The sequence below is a fragment of the Tasmannia lanceolata genome, unplaced genomic scaffold (genome assembly GCF_043159265.1).
Source record: "Tasmannia lanceolata isolate RefF3 unplaced genomic scaffold, GAP_Taslan_0.1 ptg000013l, whole genome shotgun sequence".
NCBI lineage: Eukaryota > Viridiplantae > Streptophyta > Magnoliopsida > Canellales > Winteraceae > Tasmannia > Tasmannia lanceolata.
Window position 1 is genome coordinate 28636671 of NW_027518690.1, and position 22089 is coordinate 28658759.

The following is a 22089-nucleotide window of genomic DNA, read 5'->3' on the forward strand; positions in this document are numbered from 1 at the left end:
AGGTAGATCTTTCAAGACTATTCTAGAAGCTCTCACACAATGAAAATAACATATATATGAAAAATTCTTGTCCAAAAAAGACGGCCCAACATTCGAGCTTGTTTTTGAACTATTTAGCGGCAGAATCAAGAAAAGTCATAAACTAGAAAATTGTAGATCTTTTTTAGTCGTTTGAAACAAGTATAAGTACAAATTTTGTGGAAAGTAAATAAAATGTTATGGCCATTTTAGTAACCTGACCATACTAGCCCTTTCTAATTACAACTCTTCCTTTCTTTTTCTCTTTATTATTTTTTTTTCAAAACAAATATGATGTCAACACCCACCTCACCCCATGTTGGACGTCCAACCAAGTGGGCTACCCATATGAGTGCCCAACCATGTGGGCCAACCTACATGGGTGAGTCCACATGGGCCTCCCACATGGGCTTTTATCCAATGGGCCTTTTTAAAGTGTTTTTTAGATTTTTTAAATTAAAATTCAATAAAATCTCATTAAATCCAAACTTTTTATGAATGAACCCAATCCATATGTCCTTCATGTTGCACCCCAAGCACATGGTCGAGCCACCCTCTGTAGGAAAAGCAATTTTTTCGGACCAAAATGACCTCAAATTATATTGCCCTCAAAGAGAAAAGTTAAAAATGAAAAATTTTCGTAGTCAAACTTCAAAAATAGCAAGTTTTTAAGTTTGTTTCTTTTGGTGGACGATATAAAACAAGACCATTTAGCATTCCCTGAAAATGCCAAAAATACCCTCGACACACGAAATTTTCAAATCAAGCGAAACCCCTGAGAGGTTCTAAATTTAGGAGGTTTTTCAAAATTCATGGAATCTCTCAAGATTTCTCAGACACAACTTGGGGGTCAAATGGGACACACTGAAAATGACCAAAATACCCTTGTAGTGCAAAAATTGATGAAAAATGAGGAAAGCCCTTAGAAATTCCAAAAATAGCAAGGTTTCGTACTTGATTGAAAACTTGAATTTTCATCTTCCAGATGCCATGGAACCCCCTAGAGACTTTTATGATTGCGAATCAACTTCAAAACTCCTTAAAAATGCAAGAATGCCTAATTTAATGCTGAAGACCGACTCAAGACTCGATGAAACTTCTGAATCTCTTGCTTTTCAAAGCGTAGCAAAATTGGGGTGTCTACAAAGGGTAATGGCAAGGTGAAAAGTTTTGTAATGGAACAAGTGCAAACCTCAACTAGCCGGACATGATCATCCAAAAGCTACATCGGATTGGGCAGCTAAGACTTGCATATCTAAATTTGGTCAACCGATTGACGCTAATATTATTATTGACTACTTAAAGGCCGAATGGGATATCAAACTGAGTTACCGAAAGGCACATATTGCAAAGGAATTAGTTCAGGAACATTTTCATGAAAATCATCAGGAGTCTTACTGTATCCTATCGTCATATGCATTAGAGTTGTGTTGTGCAGACCCTGGCAACTTATGCAAGTTTACAGGTTATCTGAGATATCCAGAGACGGATATGATTCATTTGGACATCTATTCTGGGCACTCAGTCCTTGTATTCATGATTAGAATAAATCAATCAAACTTGTTATCGCCGTGGATGTTATGCACCTTAGGAGAAAGTATCCCAGTGTATTATTGATTGCATGTGGGATTGAGGGAAACAATGGCATATTTACCTTGGCAATGCTTGTATGGTTTTCTTGCAGGTGTACGACACTGTCATGTTCCCAGGCCTTATGTGTTCGGCTTGGGGGCGTGGCCAGAGGCGGAGCCAGAAATTTGCTTGAGAGGGGCAAAGAATGGTCGTTATATTAGAGCCCACCATCTCCCCAACATATGCATAAGGTGGAGCTCACAATCTTCACCTCATAGTTTGATGTAGTAGGGCCCACTACTTACAACTCATATTATGATGGGTAGGGCACACTATTTGACACCCATCATAGAAGGCGAAAAATGCTAGTGATGTAATAAACTCCACGCCCCGTAAAAGAATGTTTGCTTTATGCTTTGTAAACCCTAAAAATTATGAAGATTTTATAGTTTGTTTGGGTGAAGTCTAGTATTTTACAAAATGTACTATGGGCCCACTTCATAGAATGATCCAAATCGTTCATTTGATGGGCACAACGTAATTAGCTCCGGCCAACAAATGAACGGTTCGGATCATCTCCATAGGATGATCCTAACTTTTCGATCTATAGAAATTTCTGCAACGAGCAATCTCATTGCGGTTAAGATAATCCTATGTGGGTGATTTACGTGGTTCAACCAAAATACTTTTTGGCCCAGCAAATGAGCGGTTTGGATCATCATAGAAGTGGGCTGGGTATTTTTTGAAAAATAATGGACTTAAGTGCAAAATCCCAAAAATATCTCCTTATCCGTATTTTTTGTCCATACTTAGCGAATTACCGAGGAGAGAGAGAGAGAGAGAGAGAGAGAGAGAGAGAGAGAGAGAGTTGCTCACCAGGGAGAAAATGAAAAAAAGCTAACAATAGAAAATTCTCGGAAGTTCACGGGGCAATTGCCCCCTCTTGCCCCCTGCTGGCTCTGCCTCTGGGCATGACAGAATCTTTGATTCCTCTCTGACGTGAGAGGCGGGTTTCTTATAACGGGCAACCGGATTCCTCGCTGACTTGTGGGATTTCTGCGGTTGTGTCTTATTTTCTGGGAGGTCGGTACTGACAATTCTGGATGTATGTCTGTTGCGTGTGTGGTGCAGATTCGGGGAGAAAGTTAGGTTGGCTTCGATGGTTCCCTTGCACGGGCTTATGTCGAATGTGTTCTGTATTTGGGGGTGGTCTTAGGTTCAGTACCGAATATACTGTTTTATCCCTAACACTTGGGCCTGTTTGGATTGCAAGAAAAACATTTCTAGACAAAAAAAATTTCCACTTGGATTTTTTTTTCTTTCTACGTTAGAGATGGAAAAGATATTGTTTATTTAAAGGATGCCACAAGTAAAAGTTTTTCATTTCCAAACTTTTCGTACGAGCATCCGAACAGCTCTAGGATGAGACTAAGCCACGTGGGTCCCTTAGAGATATTTTGCACATTTAAAATTTCTCCACGTGGATATATTGCCTTGCCCTTCACATATGAACTGTTCCAGAATCTATCCTCCGATCAAACCGCCAAAGTATAACAAAAAGTGTTTTTGCTAGTAACCATAGCAGAAGGCATTTCGCATTTCGCATCACCCCTGTGCTGTTGCATGTGAGACCAGCCACTGAATTAAATGAATAAGACAAAATCTGATATGAATTAAATGAATAAGACAAGATCTGACCCTGTGTGACTACTCTCATATGCAACAGTCCAGGCCCAAAGTACCTTCTGAGATGGCTCCTAGCAAATCCCTCCGCTTTATCCTCAAACGAAAGTAAATGTCCACACCTTCACTCTCGTTTCCGCGAAGGCCCGAAGCTTCTTCACTTAATCATTTAATAGAAAGTGGAAGTCAAAAGGCAATATTTGCATCACTGTAACTTGATTTGACGTCAAAAATCATTAAGTCTATCCACGTAACCACGTTACCCCTTTTTACGTTTTTTGACGTCAATTCACGTCAAAGGGTGCGGATAATCCTGCAGGGGTTCGAATTTATCATCTCCCAAAACCACCTAAAATTAACACCATTACTTGCTTATCCCCTCTCTTCTCACTTGCTTAAGATAGATAGAGAGAGAGAGAGAGAGAGAGAGAGCGATATCAAATCAGGATCTCAAAACTATCAATAAACCAAAAGCAATGAAGAATAGAAGAGAAATAAACCGCGATTTCTCTCCAGGTATGAAACTCTGCAACCTAAACCCTCTCTTCTTTCAGTGAACAAAAGTCGATTTTTGAGAAAGAAGTTCGGAAATTAGGTTTTGGTTACATATATATTGAGTTAGAGTCCAAAACAAAAAAGAGTTCATCTTTGACTCACCATCTCTTTTTCAAAACGTTTCCTTCATTTCTAATCTTCTTTCATTAATTTATACACGTACCTATATATGCTTGCGTGTAGAATTCTCCTCTTTTTCCCTGTATTTAAAACATTTTAGGTCTTGCTTTTTAAAATTAGTGGAGGTCGGTTGTTATAAAATCGAACTTTCTTGAAAAGTTCGAGTCGGTGTTTCTAATTAGGCGGCCGATGATTCGGTCTTTGTTTCAGATTTGAATACTCTTTCTTGTAGATTTTCTTGGGTCTTTTTATAAACATGTTGAGTTCTGGGTTTCTTTTGAAAAAAATTTAGCTCTCTATTTCAAATTTGAGTACTCTGATTTGTTATTGTTATTACTGGGTTTCTCTTATTGATTATAGGTAGTATTTTCTGTGAAGGAAAAGCATCAAGTTTTTCGAATTTCGGGAAGTTTCTTTAGATTTTAGGGTTTGAATGGGGAGTGGGAGTTCTAAAGGAAGGTCGTACTCGTATGGTTCTGGTTCGCGTTCTTCAGCGTGGAATGACTATACTGATCCACCGCCTGCGCCATCCTCTTCTCAAGAATATGTGACTCCATCTCAAACTTACAATCCTCCTCAACCTCCTCAGCCTCAATATTTTGCCTCTTCTCAAGAATATGTGACTCCATCTCAAACTTACAATCCTCCTCAGCCTCCTCAGCCTCAATATTATGATGCCCAGACGCGAAATTATGCTTCTCAGAATTCCACGGGAAGGTATTCAAGGATAGCTGATAACTACAATTCCTTGGAGCAGGTACTCAAGAATAACTGTCTGTATTGATCTTTGATATGCTTTTGTTTTGAAATCTTTTCTCATGAGAGTTGTCTGATACTCTGTTCAATTGTTTGGGTTCTTTTATCTCATGTTGATTCAACATTTCAGATTCTAAAGGTTCGCTCTGTTGTTTGTAATCATCAAAAGTTGCATAGTTTTGAATAAAATATGTTGTTATGCGTCAAACAAAAAAGTTGCAGAATTTTGTATGGTCTATTATAGTCGTCTCCTTTTGGCATGATACTTGTTGGCAACTAGGACCTTGGCTCTAGAAATTAGTTTTTAATTCCGTTTCGTTAGCATTTTATCAACTTTTTAAATATTCACTCGGAGCTTGGCTTCAGAACGTAGTTGTGCATACTGTTTTGTTCATCTTTTTGTTTTACTCAGTCAGATGGAACCATAGTAGTCGGAAACTCCTTGGGCAAGCGGTAAACTCGTTTCCCCTAAAATACGTTTCGGAAAGGTGGGAAACTCGTTTCCCCTAAAAGGTGGGAAATTCGTTTCCGAAATGCATGTGAAACATATAGCAAACTTATATGGAACACGTGAAAAAACGTATGGAAAACCTGTAGAAAAAGTATGTGAAACACAATGTTTTAAAACTCGTTGACTCGACTCGGAACTTGCCCGAGTCGACTCCCTTTTACCTTGCCCGTGTTCCGCGTTGCACCTCTTCCGCATTCCTCGTTTTGCCCTACAGAGTCAATAAAATCTCCTTTTACTCTTCCGAGTTATGACCGCATTAACTACATTCTTGGCTGCGTCCGCGTTTTAAACACTTGTGAAACGTGTGGGAAATATGTGTGAAACTTATGAAAATTATTTAAAAAAACACAAAAAAAAATTGTGGAATAGATATTAAAAAAGGAAAACAACAACGTATACTATAATAAAAATTAAATGTAAGAAATATTCAAATAGAAATTTGAACTTAACATAATTTAAATCTACAAAACCATGTATTTCATGTTTTCCTTGTGTTTCACATGTGGTTTCATTAACGTTTATCTATTGTTTCTTAAACGTTTCTAATGCGTTTCCTAAGATGTTTCTCATTTCCTAAGATGTTTCTCGTTTCCCCTCTATTTTTTCCCGCTTCCATATCCCGCTTCGCTTCCCGAATCCGTTTCCCACCCTGGCAACTACGGAGTACCTGTGTTTCATCCGTTTTAGTGTTTCATTTTGGAAAATGCGCTACTATCGAAGTTTTTTTAGTAATAAACAAATATTTTTTTAAAAAATATTTACAAAAATATAGAAAACCATCATATCAACCAAATTTAACAAAAAGGGAACTTTTACTACTTAAAGCATCTACTATAGGCATGATATGTGCTCTTGATTGGCCTAATTAATATCAAATTTAGTAGAAACATCAATATAACTAATTATACATCATATCAAATGCTAACAATGAATATTACAAATAAAAATAAAAATATAATAAAACAATTACCATATTTTAAACATACAAGTGTTATATCCTATCTCCTCTTCCTTGAAGTTTTTCCTAAGCACCCATTTGATGTAGATTAGTTAGACCCTCGTGTTAATTGGTGAAAAATGCTTGGACCCACATATGGATCTTTAGGTCAATTGTGCGTGATGTGGGTACCCAATTGGTACCATATTTCCTACCAGCGGGTGTCAAGAGTTCCAATTGGTTAAGTCATTAAGGAAACTGCAGAAAGAGGTCAAGTCATACATCTCCTCTTCCTTGAAGTTTCTCCTTAGCACCCATTTGATGTAGATTAGTTGGACCCAACTGTCGAAAGAGGTCAAGTCATACATCTCCTCTTCCTTGAAGTTTCTCCTTAGCACTGGTTTGATGTAGATTCATTAGACCCTCGTGTTAATTGGTGAAAATGATTGGACAATTGTGCATAATGTGGTATCCTTATTACAAACGATTGGTACTATATTTCCTCGTCAAGAAGACTGCAGAAAGAGGTCATGTCATACATCTCCTCTTCCTTGAAGTTTCTCCTTTGCACCCATTTGATGAAGACTAGGTAGACCCTCGAGTTAATTGGTGAAAATGATTAGACCCAGACAATTGTGCATAGGGAATTGCTAGCGTCCATCGTGAAAGGCATTTCGCAACTGTTCTGTCGCATGTCAGACCAGCCACCTTGTGAATTGAGACAAAAGTTGTTGTCTTCATTCATGAGGTGGCTGGTCTGACATGCGACAGACCTGCCGCGAAATGCCTTCTGCGATGGACCCTAGCAAATCCCTTGTGCATAATATGGGCACCAAATTACAAACGATTAGTACCATTTTTTCTAGTCGACCCCAACTAGTTTGGGACAAAGGCTTAGTTGAGTTGAGTTGAGTTGTAGTACCATTTTTTCTATCAGCGGGAGTCAAGAGTTCCAATTGGTTATTGAGTGCACTACTAAGTAGAACCTCTTTAAAAAGTAATAATATTTTTTGAGCAGTGAGACATGATACTCAGGTACGTTTATAGATGCAAGCATGGGAACATAGTATGAATTAGTCTAAATCTACAATATATGGATATTGATTCAAGTATCTCATAGCATGAGATAATGCACAAGAAATTTATGATAAAAATGTAAAACCATTGTTTAAAAACTACAGGAATAAATCATTAACTTGCTTATGTCACCTTAGTTTTGGCCCTCCTGAGCCAAGGAAAAAATTCCTTTGACTTGTCCAAGTTAATAAAAATTTTTCCACGCCAATCATTAACTCGCTCAAGCTAACTGTATTTTACCTTGGGTGAGTTCTTGTTCAAGTATGAGTTTTTAAACACTGAGCAAAACAGGTAAAATTTAACATGATTTAACTGACAAGGTGGAATTAATAATATAATATATGATTATAGCATCTATAATAGCTCATACTTAAAATTATAATTGCAAAACGTGCGGCACTAATTAGTGTAAGACATGATATTTAATTCAAAGATACGCATTTGGAACCTGATAGTTATTTTGACTAATAGAGTTATCAATGTGCTATCATGTATGAGGATTAGTATCATATCATGTTACACGTGATAGGTTGCGCTTCTATAAGTATCCGGGTGTCGTAGGCAACTTTTTAAAAACTTATTAAATTTATATACGATGAAAACTTGGTGTACCTAGACCAAGCTTAATTAACTTTGGGGTGGAGTTAAGAATTTTCTAAACATTTGGCAACCTGTTTGAAGTTGATACAAATTAGTAAAATACATTCTCTAAAAAGTTACAAAGTGCAAATTATTGTGGAAGTATTTCTATTTTACAAGTATTAGTGATGACCTAATTGACTGCCCCATTCGGAAAAGTGATAATGCAATAGGGATGTTGTGTGACATGATCACATATGTTGTTCCAACTTAGACTATGTCGAGCAAGTAACGAATACCAGCACCGAACTCGAAAATTACTGATGATGGTCCAGGGTAGACGATGAATTGAGGTGTTGTTGGATATAGAATTATGAATATGTATCTGAGGATATGCAATGAATTTTGAATACCAAAAAATGGGCATGAAAAAATAAAAGGCAATCCACTGCATTGTTTCTAGTCGAGATGTAGTGCTTAGAAACTGCTAATTTATTTGGGAGTCGAGTGCTTGGAATTTGGTTGAACTGGGTAATTGTGAGGGGAAAATATTTTTTATTTCTATGTATTTGTCAATAAATTTCATGGGTGATGGTAATAATCTGGGAGGAAATTTTATTTCTATATGTTTGTCTGCATAAATTTCATGGGTGATGATAGTAATCTGTTCAATTTAGTTTTTGAAAAGTTCAGATCATTTTAAAGAATGGATTCCTATTGTGTAATTCTTCTGTTCTATGAAGCACGGGTACAAGGTGCGGGTACGACACGACACGGATACGTGGGTACGCGATTTTTCAAAAAAACCGGGTGCGGGTACGTTCGGGTACGCCGAATATAATAATATATTTTAATATTTTATTATATATTTATAAAAATTTAAAAAAAAAATTGGAGAGCAATCAAATAACAATAACATCACCAAAATGGAAAATTATAATATTACTCTTCATTTCATAAGTGATTAAGTTCCATATTTCATAACATAAGGCATCAATACATCATTCGTTAGAAAAAAAGTCTGTCGCAGGTGTGTTGACCGGTGTGTTGACCAGTGCCTGACAAGATGAATTATTTTTAGAGACCAAATTATGAGATTTTTTATACTGGACTTTTGGGATTTAATAATGTTTGGACATGATAGATTTTATGAATTTTTAAAATTTGAAAAATACCCCACCGTTTGAAAGTTAAGAAAGTTAAAATTTTGACCCGTCCCTTTTTCTTCGGATTTTGTACTAGAACAGGAGAGTTGACTTTTTTTTCTTTTAGATTTGGGTGTTGAAACTATTTTTAATAAATCCAAATGGGGGGTATTCCGTTATTTACATGTAAATCTTAAGTAAATAGTAAAGACATTTACTTAAATGGTTTACATGTAAATACTAAGTACAGGAGAGGAGAGAGAAGAAGCACAGGAAGGGTTTAGACCAGATAAGAGAAGCAGGAGGTGTCGGGTGCGTGGGTGTGCACTCGACACGCACCCAGCAACCAAAATTGGGGTTTTTTTAAAAAAAAATTGGCGTACCCGAACGTACCCGCACCCCATACGTGTCGGGTACGGGTATGGAGCCCCGGGAGAGTACCCGTGCTTCCTAGCTTCTGTTCATCGCTAATCAACAAGGCATCAGGTCTTGTGTTGATCTTTCCAGGTAATATTATAAGGAATCCATGGTTTATTGTTATTGTCTGATAATGCTTTACCAAGTAAGAGAATGCAACAAGGTGTCTTTATTAGCTGGAACCAAAATGATTGTCTTTAGCATATCAATTTGAATATTCAAATATTAAATCATGAGGATAACTAACACATAACATCCACAGGTGACAGGGGCTCTTGCTCATGCTGGCCTTGAGTCTTCCAATCTCATTGTTGGTATTGATTTCACAAAGAGCAACGAATGGACAGGTCTGAACTCATCTATATGCCAAAATCTATTACTATGATTAATACTGCGTGCTTAACATACTATAAAATCAGGTAAAAGATCATTTGCTGGCAAGAGCTTGCATCACATTGGAGACCGTCAAAATCCCTATGAACAAGCAATCTCTATTATTGGAGGAACCTTGTCTGCTTTTGACGAGGATAACTTGATCCCCTGTTTTGGGTTTGGAGATGGTAGTTTTCTTGTGAATTGCCTTCTTAAGTAATTTACTTAAAAAAATAATCATCTGGATTATGGATTTGATGAATATATGTTTTGTATTTTGGCAGCATCAACACATGATCAAGATGTTTTCAGTTTCTATCCAGATGACCAACTCTGTAATGGTTTTGAGGAAGCGTTGGCGCGGTACAGAGAAATAGTCCCACATTTGCGACTAGCTGGTGGCTATACTAATTCTGTTGCTTTTTTTTTCTCGTTTTAGGCACTTCACAATGTTTGGCCCATTGGTTAATTTGTGCCTTTGCTGTTTTCCCCTGGCAGGACCAACATCTTTTGCTCCTGTCATTGAAATGGCTATTACTATTGTGGAACAAAGTGGCGGACAGTACCATGTGTTATTGATAATTGCTGATGGACAGGTATTTCCTCTCTGGTGCAAATTCTATTCTAGTTTTATAAGAAACTTTACTTATGGAGGATGGTAGTCTAGTGTCAATTTGAGAAATAGCTAGAAGTTGGGAGCAGAAGAAAGGGCATATGCTATAAGCTATAACAGAATGGCAGTAATTGGGTGGATCTGAGAGCTGTGTTATAAACCGTAAGGAAACACAGAAAATTAGGAGAAAAAAATCGAGAGTGTGTTAAGGTAATGGATAATATATAATTATTACAATTACTTGTAAACATGATAGGGTCCATCACCCAAGTCTTTAAGTGTTGTTTATGTTATATAGGATTGGGGCCTATCATTAGTACACCTGCTAATGGCATACTTGGGACTAGCGAATACATGGAAGAAACTGAAATAAACTGAAATAGTGCGGAATTTGACAATGCTTTCAGGTTAATAGATAGCAGGGGGGCTTTTTCTGGTAATAATGAAACCCCTTGGTATTGCTTGTCTGATTAAGTCATAATAATCTGCAATTCCTTCCATGCGCGATCATGTAATGTTAGAGCGGATATGTTACCTACATCTAGGCTAATCCCATTGCTTACTACAGACTATTCTGAAGCTAATGTCGAAAACTGTGCTTGGCACAGGTTACAAGAAGTGTAGATACCGCGCGTGGCCAGTTGAGTCCACAAGAGCAAAAGACAATTGACGCTATTGTAAGAGCAAGGTAAGTTTTAGTAGCTTTCTTCCGTAAGGACCAATTTTCTGATGAAACATCCTTACACTGGTTTTTCCATGCAGCGAGTATCCATTGTCGATTATTTTAGTTGGAGTCGGAGATGGGCCTTGGGACATGATGAGGGAATTTGATGATAATATCCCTGATCGGGCTTTTGACAATTTTCAGGTATAATGGATGATTCATCTAGACTTTATGCATAGTATTTCTTGGCTGTTTGTCATGTGCTAGGTAATATTGTCAGCAAAAAGTTTAATTGCAAAATATTTTTGTCTCTTCAGTTTGTGAATTTTTCAGAGATTATGTCAAAAAATGTGCCTCTGCCCAAAAAAGAGACGGAGTTTGCACTTGCAGCGCTGATGGAAATACCTTCACAATATAAAGCAACGCTAGAGCTTGGGATCTTGGGGTACTAACCATTCTTGGGTTCTATCTCCTTTCAGGTTTTCATTTTCAGCTTCTGGTTTCATTCTGAGGCCTAACTTCTTATGACTTTGTGCTCAAGCAGTCGCCAGACTGGGAAGTCTCCTAACAGGTTTTCCCTTCCCCCGCCTCGTGGAAATTATGGGGTGCCTTCTTTCAACTCAAAGTCTTCTCAATATAGTAGTACTTCACAACATAGTGGGTTCCAGAAGCACACACCTCCTTATCGTGGGGCAAATTCATCCGTTAGTTCTGCCTCATCCTTCAGCTATCCATCTGCAGGCACTGCTCCACCTGCAAGTGCTGCTTGGGATAACCAGGTCAGTTACTTCTTGAAATGTTTTGAGTTCGGTTATGCCTTTATCCTTATATATTGAAAACTTTATTCCTTAGTATCTTAGTAAAGGAAAAAAGAGAAAGAAGAAATAAAACCATTGCACAGAAACCCATTTCTGGTTCCTATGGCATGCATGTTACATTTGTGTTAGTCGGTGGTTAATAGTGTCTAGTTTTCCTGAAGTGTTGCAAACTGATTTATCTTTTTTATTTATCTTGCACAGGTTTGCCCAATTTGCCTTACCAACCCTAAAGACATGGCTTTTGGTTGCGGCCATCTGGTACAATTTATAGCATTTCACCTTTACCCCTCGTTTCCATTCATCTTCTCTTCACTTGTGTTCTCTTTTGGACAGTTTTGCGTTTACAAGAGATGAGCATCACATCCAATACTTATCTCGAGTGTTTGACACGGCGCCATAATTATTTTTATTTTTACACTTGGTCATGGCAAAAGCATAAAAAAGTAATGCCCACGAGAGACATCTAACTCACCAAGGAATGTTAAAGGAAACTAAAAAGAAAAAGAAAAAGAAAAAGAGAAATTAATTGAAATGTTCAACAAGAAATGGAAAATGAAATGTTAGTATGTTCTGATTTGCAAATTTGAATGGCTTTAGGGTTTGATTATTTGGAAGGTTTGAATTTTTGATGATAGGATTCAAGGCCAAGAAGGCTCTGCTTTCACTTAGAGAAATGGGAATAAATGAGTGATATTGCTAGAACAGTTCACAAAGAGATGAGAGAGAGAGAGAGAGAGAGAGAGAGAGAGAGAGAGAGAGAGAGAGAGAGAGAGTCTTATGTGTCTTCTTCTGCATTCCTCGTCTTTGTGTCCATTCATCTATTTCTCTTCTTCTGTGTCCATTTTTCTCTCGCTCTTTTAGAATTATGGGTTTTGAGATTTTGTTTCTTCAGGCCTTCCTCTCCCTCATTTTAGAATGTAAAGTGAACAGGGGTGGTGCAGAGAACTACTAACACTTTATTTAATTTCAGGTTCAACAATCAAAGCAAGTGGCCGTGTTGATTGTAATGGATTTGGGCCTTGAGAAAACCATTCTTTATGGACTAAAGGTACTGGTTGATATGTGCAGATCTGGGATCATGCCTCATCTGATCAGATCAGTCTCATTAGATTGGATAAGAACCTTGCCGATGAGTAAGATGGACTTTGGTTGGTCAAAGGGGTTATTGGATTAAATCCTAGGCTGTACTCAGGGTTCTTAATTAGCAGGTGTGTAGGCAAGGCAATAAATTTCTGCATAAAAATTCCTGTGCAGAAATTTTCTGCACCAAACAATTTTGGGTAGAAATCTAGGAGCAGTGCAGACACATGAAAGTTAAGGGGGGTCTAGAGGGACAGTGACATAAGGACGGATTCTGGTGGTTTACTGGTGATTGCGCGCGAAATGGGGTGGGGATACCCTATGCCATAAAAAAGGACGGATTATGGGCACAGGTTTATGGTGAAGCTATGGAAAGGCCTTGTGGACGTATGGGTCAGGAAGGGTATCAACAGGTGAAGGTTACAGGGGCAGCAGGTTGATGATGTGGCTGCAATGGCTGTGAGATGGAGTCTTCTGCAAATCTGGAAAGAATGGTGGGTGCGGATGGAATTAAGGGTCATGTGCCGCAGGGTGAAGATTTGCAGGGACAACAGGTCGTGGTCTGAGAGAGAGAGAGAGAGAGAGAGAGAGAGAGAGTCTTCTCCTGGGAGAGGGTATCCCAAGTTTTGGAGCATGAGCATTTACTTTTTTATTTAATCAAGCATAATGGAAAAAAGGCCATCAGCCTACATATGTATAGATGAGCTAGGGTATGTTTTGAGGAAACAAAACCCAAAAAGAAAACTACCTAATTCAATTAAACTCGACACCTAGTCCCACCATGCTTAGATCTTATATCTAATCCTTTAGAACTTCAAATAAAGCAAGTCTCCTAACTCTTTCCTAATACAAACACTCAACTAATTTAAACCAATCAGAAAATGACACTTGACCTAATTTACTTTCTCTCCACCAATAGGATTATTTCATTTAGGGTCAGTTTGGATTCACATAATATAGAAGTAGAAGGAAAGGAATAAGATTCCCATTTCTTTCCTTTTTTCTCTTGATTTGAAAAGAAAGTCAAACTATACAAAATGGCTTGCATTTGGAAATTTTACAGCCAACAAGGACTGCCATGTGAATAGTAAATGACAACCAAACAATGCCAAGAAATGGAAAGTGTGTCCTTTTACTATGATTTTCTCACATTTTGATGCATCCAAACCGACCCTTAAGTGGACCTCTTGGTCCTTTAAGCAGCTAGTAAGATTCTTTTCAGTAAAGTGTGCCCAAGAAGACAAGCTCCTGTTTTGATATGAGCACCCTTAGGTGATCGCCCACGTAATTTGTTCCCCTCTATCCTTCTACCAAATCGATAATGGAGCTTTTAAAGAGGAAGCTCCTTTGGTCTTCTAGTTCTGATTCCTAACATCTCTCCTCGGCGGAAAATAACTCAACTCTGATGAGTTAAAAGTGTGTTGTATAGGTCGGGGTTGAGTTGTTGAAACTCTTTTGCTGTAATCCATGTGCAGTCAGACAACAGACAACCTTTCCACTTGATTAGAAACTACTGTTAACCACCACATTTAGTCGAGATATTTCACCCTGTGGATCTATTGATCAAGCAATTGTAAGCGAACTCAGCAATTGCTAATATCTGATCCCATCAATGATTTGTGGACACAGACACGGAGTGTCCGACACGGCAAACCCCCAAACTTTAGAATGGGGACACGGCTAAAATAGAAAGTATATGTAATCATGATTTGTGGATATTGATTCGTTTGTCCAGTTTCGACATGGATACGAGTCGTCTAAATGAGGTAAACACAATATTCAATAAAAAAACAGAATGCCACACTTGACACGGTACAAAAACATGTCCACACACCCACATTAAGTCTAACACTTCCAGCAATACAAGTAAAAGTGTCCAAAGGAAAGTCGACACATGTGGACACGCGTGTCGTGCCGGACACGACAGGACACGTGAGTCGGCAATAAATTCGAACTGTCTGCCAAATCATAGCCTACTAGACAACAAAGTTGCACAAACTTTGGTTCGCCGCATCAGTTTGGCCATCGGGGATAAATGTCTGACAAGAACTGAAGCTTAGTATTGAGGAACTTCCATAGTGTGTCAAAAGCTACTAGTGACACAATGGTTTTTGGTTACACGTGAAATCTCACAATTTCCTTAAGGAAACGTTTGGTAATATCAACTGCGGTTGATGTCTCACTGCAAGGGATGAAGTAAATCATCTTGCAGAAACAATCAACTACTACAAAAATAGAATCATGGCCTTGTATCATCATTGGTAAGCCTAATACAAAGTCCATGCTTAAATCTTGCCACGGTTCATCCGCAACCGGCAGTGCGGTGTAGGACCCAGTGTTTGGCTTCCGCCCCTGACATGTTTGGCATTGTTTGATGATGTTCGCCATGTCGCTCTTAAGGCTATGCCAAAAGAACCGATCTTCAACCCTCGCAATGATCTTATCTTGTCTGAATTGTTTGTCGATTCCTCTGAAGTGCAATTTCCTCTCTACTTGGTCTCTAAGGGAAGTGTGAGGAAGGCAAAGGCAGGTATCGGAGAAAAGATTCCCGTCATGCAGTGAGTAGTCCGTAGCTACCTCTTGTCACTCGGCTACGAGTTTGTTGTAGTTCGTACTGAAATCCTTGCTGGCGGAGTATTGTTTCTTTAGTTCATAAAAACCCAACAACATGCACTTCCATTGTATGCAAAATAAAATGTACATGGCTCAGACTTAGAGTGTCGACCTAGGGCCCCGGACCCCATCTTGTTGCCTTTTGTTGATTGTCTCTCCTTGAGGTGTGGAGTATTTCAAGGGTGGGTTACTGTAGATTCTTCTTGATCTTCTGAGCGGTATGGATTGTATATTCAGTGTGAGGGCCTACTCTCGTTTGATCTTTGCTCGCATCTCATTCTTATAATATGAAAGGGTTTGAACATGGTTTTTAGATGTGTGGTAGCACATGTTTAGCTCTTTGAACTTGTGAGTGTATTTAGCCAGAATCAAACTACTTTGATGGAGTGTGATTACTTGGTTATAAAGATCATCTTGGTAATTTCTGAGGCGGTACTTCTCTTTGAGTTTTGCTTTCATTTCTGTCCAAATCTTGGTGTGTTGATGTGAATTTGGTGGGTAATGTCACTTGAATAATCGTGGTCACGTCTTCCTCACTCAAATAACCCATAGATATCATCTCCGAAAGTTAGTGTGTGGCTCCTACCCCCTGGGTGCCTAGTGTTACAAGGATGCAGTTGGAATTATGACCAGGAAGTGACCCCATCTCGTTACGTCTTCAAAAGTATGTCAGCAGAAGACGTTTGGTGGGTATTCTTGTCTAAGAGGGTTGGTTGGTCCAATCCTTTAGAGGTTGGTTCCCGTGACATGCTAGCCCCTAAGCCTAGCAGGCTGTGGGTCGAAACCTCGGTGGCTTGCTAAAGGGCTGTACAACGACCTTCCTTGTGTGTGTGAGGTATGACAGGAAATTGACTTGCAGTTCGTAGGCGTGCTCTAAGGAAGCTTTGGGTGTTGGCTGTGGCTTTTTCAGAGGGGTTCTCCATTTTCTTTGGGCGAGGAAGGATGCCAAAGACAATGCATGTTGGGCTGGGTTCTCACTTGCATTGTGCTCACGGAATTGTCCTTAGGTTGAACTATAACGATGCCTCAGTACTTTGGTACGTCTTGTGGACGGGCTAATCTCTAAGCTTTCCATGAGTTCGTGCCGGGGTGGCTTCAGTTGCCCTTGTAGGGCTCAAGCCTTGCGGATTAGTCCATGGGGCATGCTTGCTCCTTGGATGACCAAGCCCGCGTATTTGGTGGATCGAGACGTGGCACAGTCAATGACTCATTCCTTGGTGGGCTTCAGCTATCCGAATGGCCCCTCGATGCGGTGGTGTGAGTGCCTAAGTCTTTGGGCTTAGCAGAGCATGGCTGGACCTGGCCTTGCCTCCATATGGTTGTTGTTGCCTTCGGGACTTCGGTTGTGCGGATTGGTTCATGGCATAGGTCTATGCCTTCAGCTGCCTTGTCTTAAGACTTAGCATATTAGGGCGTGGCATAATCATCCCTCGCACTAGATGGACTTTGCACTTGGCTCGGGGGCCTTGTGTTCGATGAACTCGCGATGCATAACACGAGAGTGGGTTCAAAGTTGAGCACAGCAGGAGCAAGCTGAGTACCTTGGTGAAAGGCTTGGAGATCATGAGCATAAATGAAGCATCAAGAGGGTAGGGCCTTCAAGGCCTTGCACTGAAGAAGGCTGGCCTTAACATATGCATATGTTGGGGCGCCCCATGAGTTTGTCCTCGCGAAAAGAAATGACCTGTGATGCTAGGGACTGCTCGTAACACATTAGTCTTGTTATCAAGGTTGACGGGAAGCTCTGCTAGATCATCCTCGTTGGGCTCATTGTTGGGGTCTTGTGCTGAAGCCGCTGTCGATTCATTTCCTTCTAAAAACTTGTGATTAGTGACTCGTGTTGATAAATTAGTGATGGTATCCTATATGTCTTGAAGGGAAATCTCGCAGTGTTGGTACGTCCTGCCATTGCGAGTGGCCATCTCACCTAGGCTCTGGTACCACTTGATGAAGGGAAGTACCAACACTTTATTTAATTTCAGGTTTAGGGGTTTAGTGACCACAAAGCAAGTGATTGTGATGATTATAATGGGTTTGGTCTGTGGGCAAACTATTCTTTATGGGCTACGGTTACTGGTTGATCTGTGCAGATTTATCATGCCTGATCCGATCAAATCAGTTTAATTTGATCAGATAAGAACCTTGCTGCTATGTAAGCTTGACTTTGGTTGGTCAAAGGGGTTATATGATTTAATCCTAGGCTGTTCTTGGGGTTCTTGATCAACAGGTGTAGGGGTGAGGCAGTAAATTTCTGCATGGAAATTCCTGTGCAGTAATTTTCTGTGCAGAACATTTCTGGGAAGAAATGTGGGAGCAGTACAGATGCAAGTTAAGGGGACAAGTCTAGAGTGACGGTGACATAAGGACAGGTTAGGGACACAAGTTTACGGTGAAGCTATGAGAAAGGCCTAGTGAACGTCTGGGTCAGGAAGAGTATCAACAGGTGAAGGTTACAACGGTAGTAGGTTGATGATGTGGGCTACCGCTGCAGTGCATGTGAGGTGGATGCGTTTACAGCAGATCTGGATAGATGGGTGGTAGTGCGGATAGGTGCTGGTAGCAACCAAACATCTAGGTGAGGGAAGCTTCAAGGTGATGTCTATCTTGGACTGAAATAACACAATCACTTATTAAAATATGACACTTGTCCTCCTTTACTTTCTCCCCACCAATAGGATTATTTCATGTAGGTGGACCTCTTGGTACTTTAAGCAGCCGGTAAGATTCTTTCCATTAAAGTGTTCCCAGGATGCATTAAGTGATTTGTTGAAATCACATGGGACTTTAATAATAAGTGCACCCCTTGACCTAAAGAAGACAAGGTCCTGTTTTGATATAGGCACTCACAGGTGATCACCCATGTAATTTGTTCCCCTCCTACATCCTCATAGCAAATCAATAAGAAGGGGGCTTTTGGAGAGGAGGCTCCTTTGGATCTTCTAGAGTATGTCTTGAAGATCTTCTTATTCCTGTTATGCTATTAGGTTATTATATTTAACATTATAGGTCGGTTGGTTTTAAATGTAACTTCTATACCCGGAAATTGTGTTTTTTTATGTGTAAAGTGCTAGCGACGGTCGTCATTGCATCCAACATTGTAGAACATCCCTTAGGGTGCGTTTGGTTCGCTGGAATTGGGCATCGGTATTGGGATACCGTTTTAGGCAATTCGAGTGTTTAGTTTCGTTTAACAAATGGAATGGGAAACACATCTCAACTCCTATCGGAAATAACACTGGAGTTTTGGGCGCATTTTGATACCGGTCGTAGGGGGTGGTATTCTAATTCCCGGAATCAGAGCGAGAAAATGGCGTGAAACTCTCGATATTAGCTTATGTGTTTGCTTCTTAAACTTCCATCTCTCATCTCTTCTTCTCTCAACACCAATCTCTCCTCTTTCAACCTCCTATACCTAGCAACTAGGTTATGCATCTCTCTCTCTCTCTCTCTCTCTCTCTCTGGTCAAAACCCAAATAGGGGGTTTTCCCCTCTCCCTCTCTCTTTCTTCATTCTGGAGTAATTGCTTGTTTCATAGGTCATGACGGCCGGCCATCTCGAATAGAATGGCCGGAGGAAAAATTGCAGAGACCTCTGAGCTCATTCAATGGCGGTGATTCGGGCGGAGCAAAATTGCAGAGATTTGGAGGCCCGCCATCTTGAATAGAACGGGCGGTGGAAAAATTGCAGAGACCCCGAGTTCGTTCATTGGCGTCGGTGATTTGAGGGGTCTCTCTCAAATTATTGACGAAACAGAGAACGGTCTCTCTCTATCTCCATAGCGTGTCAGTTTCAATCATAGCCCTAATTAATGCCCATAGAATAGAATTTTGATGGGGGCTAGAATTTGTTTATAACCATCAATTTGTAGCTAGTCCATTGACTTGCTGCACTAGAATTTGTTGATAGCCATCCATTTGTAGCCAGTCGATTGACCTAATTAGTGTAGATCATCCGTAGTCTTCTACGTGTAATATATCAAAGGTAGGAGCCACCAAATTAATATTGGATGTGAACGGCTAACAAGTAACAATGAAGAGAGGAGTGTCATTATAAAACAAAGGAAGTGTGACTATGCGACTAAAATGTAGAGAGTAGTGCCATTATTAAAACAAGGCTGTGTGATTGTATGAATAAAAGAAGTTGTTTCCCCCATATTGACGGCAGGGTGTCAATGTCTTGGCAATAAATATGATTTTACATTTTTAGTTAAAAAAAGCATTATTGATTGAAATATTCGTTGAAACTTTGATTCCATTCCGACGTTAGTCTGAACTGTACCAAACAATAGAATCAGAATAATGATTGATTCCCTAGATAAACTCCAGTGCTTACACAAACACTAGAACTGGAATCTTTATCCTTTTACGGAGGGAGTTAGAATTGGATTGGAATCTGTTATCGATACCGATTCCCGATTCCGGCGATCCAAACTCACCCTTAGAGTATGTGCTCATAATGCATCAATGAATTGTTGTGTTGCATAGGTGTTGGTGGGTGCGAGTGTTGGAATTTGACACGGGTTCTAAATATTTAATTCAGCAAAACCTAAAAAAAAGGATGCGTGGTACAGCAATATATTTTTATCTGTTATAAATAGTCATATCTACACAATGATACGGTTGTAGCAATTACTGTATTGGAAATTTTAATAGGTCAAGTCTAACATTTTATTTCCATATAATAAGCTTACTTTTAGGATGGATAAAACTCTAATGTTTTGTTTCCATATAATAAGCTTACTATTAGGATTGGATGAAACTCAATACCTGTAGTAACTATAAATTTCTGTTCGTAGTACTTAGTGGAAAGTAGATAAATGAGATCAAAAAGTGTCACACCGAATCCATGAAGTGTCTGAATCCATCAATTCTTTGACAAGGGAACTTTGCCCAAGTTCCTTTTCAAAATTAGTTTCTGTAACGCCCCGACCAACCGTGTAGATATTGTCCGGTTCTAGGCCGCAGCCCTCCCCGGTTTTAAAACGTGTCTACACAGGGAATGGGGGTCTACAACATACAACCGAGGAACTTTCTCTCTCCACTTCCGATGTGGGACTATTACAATCCACCCCCCTTAAAAGGCCCAAAGTCCCCGTTGGCACATCGTAGTAGAGGAGGTACGGCTCTGATGCCTTATTTGTAACGCCCCGACCAACTGTGTAGATATTGTCCGGTTCTAGGCCGCAGCCCTCCCCGGTTTTAAAACGCGTCTACACAAGGTATGGGGGTCTACAACATATAACCCAGGAACTCTCTCTCCGCTTCCGATGTGGGACTATTACAGTTTCCCTGTAACATAGATGGATTTCTAGGGTGTCTGACATGGGCACACGTGTTGTACAAAAAACTATAGTGTACATGTAACACTGCTTTGGGAATAATGGGCTCGCAAAGCCCAAATGAACTACTTGTTATTTCTCTCCATCTCTTGATTTCTTTATTATGGTAAAAAGGATATGGTCATTAACAAACTCAGAATTTGGTTTTGCAGACATGCTGTGAATGTGGACAGAACCTTCAGTTATGCCCCATCTGCCGGAGCGAAATCAAAACCAGAATAAAGCTCTATTAAGACACCCTTCTTCCTGATGCGGGTTAGATGTGTGGATTTTCTCGTTGCTTTTGATCCTGTCAAGATTCTTTGTAAATTGGTTGTGCAAAGGTATAAGGTTTCTGATAATGTTGAAGGAAGAAAAATATATTTGTTTGAAGTCTTTAGCGTACTGCAAATTCGCCATTCTGTACATTCTTATTATTTTCAAATTCTTTGGTTTGTTCCAGTTGTAATTTTATTTTGTCTACCCAACATAGTTTAAACACAGCAATATGATCTGTGGTGAGTATTTTTGCATCATATATATAAGAGCTTGACTGTGGAGTGGTTGTGGACCGTTCCAGGGATATCTATTCTCATGCTAAACAGACCTAATAGTGATTCCCATTTTGGTATTTTTTATTATTATTATAGAGATAATGAAGCCATTCTTTAATTCCCCCTGTATGAGTTTCTTCTCATTTGTATTGTGTGTGTATAGAATGCCATACCAGGATTGGGGTTTACTCATGCAACAACATTCCTAATTAGACTCTGATTTCTTAATGAAATTAATTTTTAATTATCTAAAACCCAATTAATTAAAGAAGCTTAATATGGGTTATTCACAATGATCTGAAAGTGGCAATGTTGGCCACCCTTAGGTCTAGATAGACTAATCTAACACAAAAAACTATAAAATTCTTGTATTCTATTAAAGTTCACATCTTTTAAACCGTTCCATGAAATTGTGTATATTCAAGGGAAATGACAAATGCACCCCTTTTCATCACTAGGGACACCCAGCAGGAGCGTATCAATGACTGCAGAGGGGCTGATGTACTTCATGTCACAAGGATTCAACGGATTTGATTGCCACGTACACTGCAGTTGGGTGTCCCATGTGATGAAAAGGGGCGCATTTATCATTTGCCTAATTCAAAATAGTTTTATTCTACTTACGAAAAGGAAAATTAAACAAATCCACTAGAAATGTACTAGTTTGACATTTCTATTTTAAATTTAT

General features: G+C 39.4%; 1 protein-coding gene across 3 annotated transcripts; it reads left to right on the forward strand.

Annotated features, from left to right (window-relative positions):
* The first annotated feature begins 3641 nt into the window (after positions 1-3641).
* LOC143889994 (E3 ubiquitin-protein ligase RGLG5-like) lies at positions 3642-21449 on the forward strand. 3 transcript variants are annotated; one of them, XM_077394460.1, is made up of 12 exons: positions 3642-3789; positions 4327-4705; positions 9633-9717; positions 9790-9930; positions 10027-10140; positions 10241-10338; positions 10964-11043; positions 11118-11223; positions 11337-11464; positions 11564-11798; positions 12039-12095; positions 21021-21449. In XM_077394460.1, the coding sequence occupies exons 2-12, from the start codon at positions 4382-4384 to the stop codon at positions 21099-21101; spliced, it is 1449 nt and encodes a 482-aa protein (XP_077250575.1). In that variant the 5' UTR covers positions 3642-3789; positions 4327-4381; the 3' UTR covers positions 21102-21449. The 3 variants fall into 3 exon arrangements, with proteins under 3 accessions (XP_077250575.1, XP_077250574.1, XP_077250576.1); XM_077394459.1 differs by having other exon boundaries at positions 3654-3789; positions 4309-4705; XM_077394461.1 differs by having other exon boundaries at positions 3666-3789; positions 4331-4705.
* Positions 21450-22089: the final 640 nt, after the last annotated feature.

Excerpts from the sequence above, each read along its gene's own strand:
- LOC143889994 (XM_077394460.1), top strand. The coding sequence starts at position 4,382 with ATGGGGAGTGGGAGTTCTAAAGGAAGGTCGTACTCGTATGGTTCTGGT. Across the intron at positions 10,339-10,963 it reads TGATAATTGCTGATGGACAG|GTTACAAGAAGTGTAGATAC; the intron begins GTATTTCCTCTC and ends TGCTTGGCACAG. Across the intron at positions 11,799-12,038 it reads GTGCTGCTTGGGATAACCAG|GTTTGCCCAATTTGCCTTAC; the intron begins GTCAGTTACTTC and ends TATCTTGCACAG.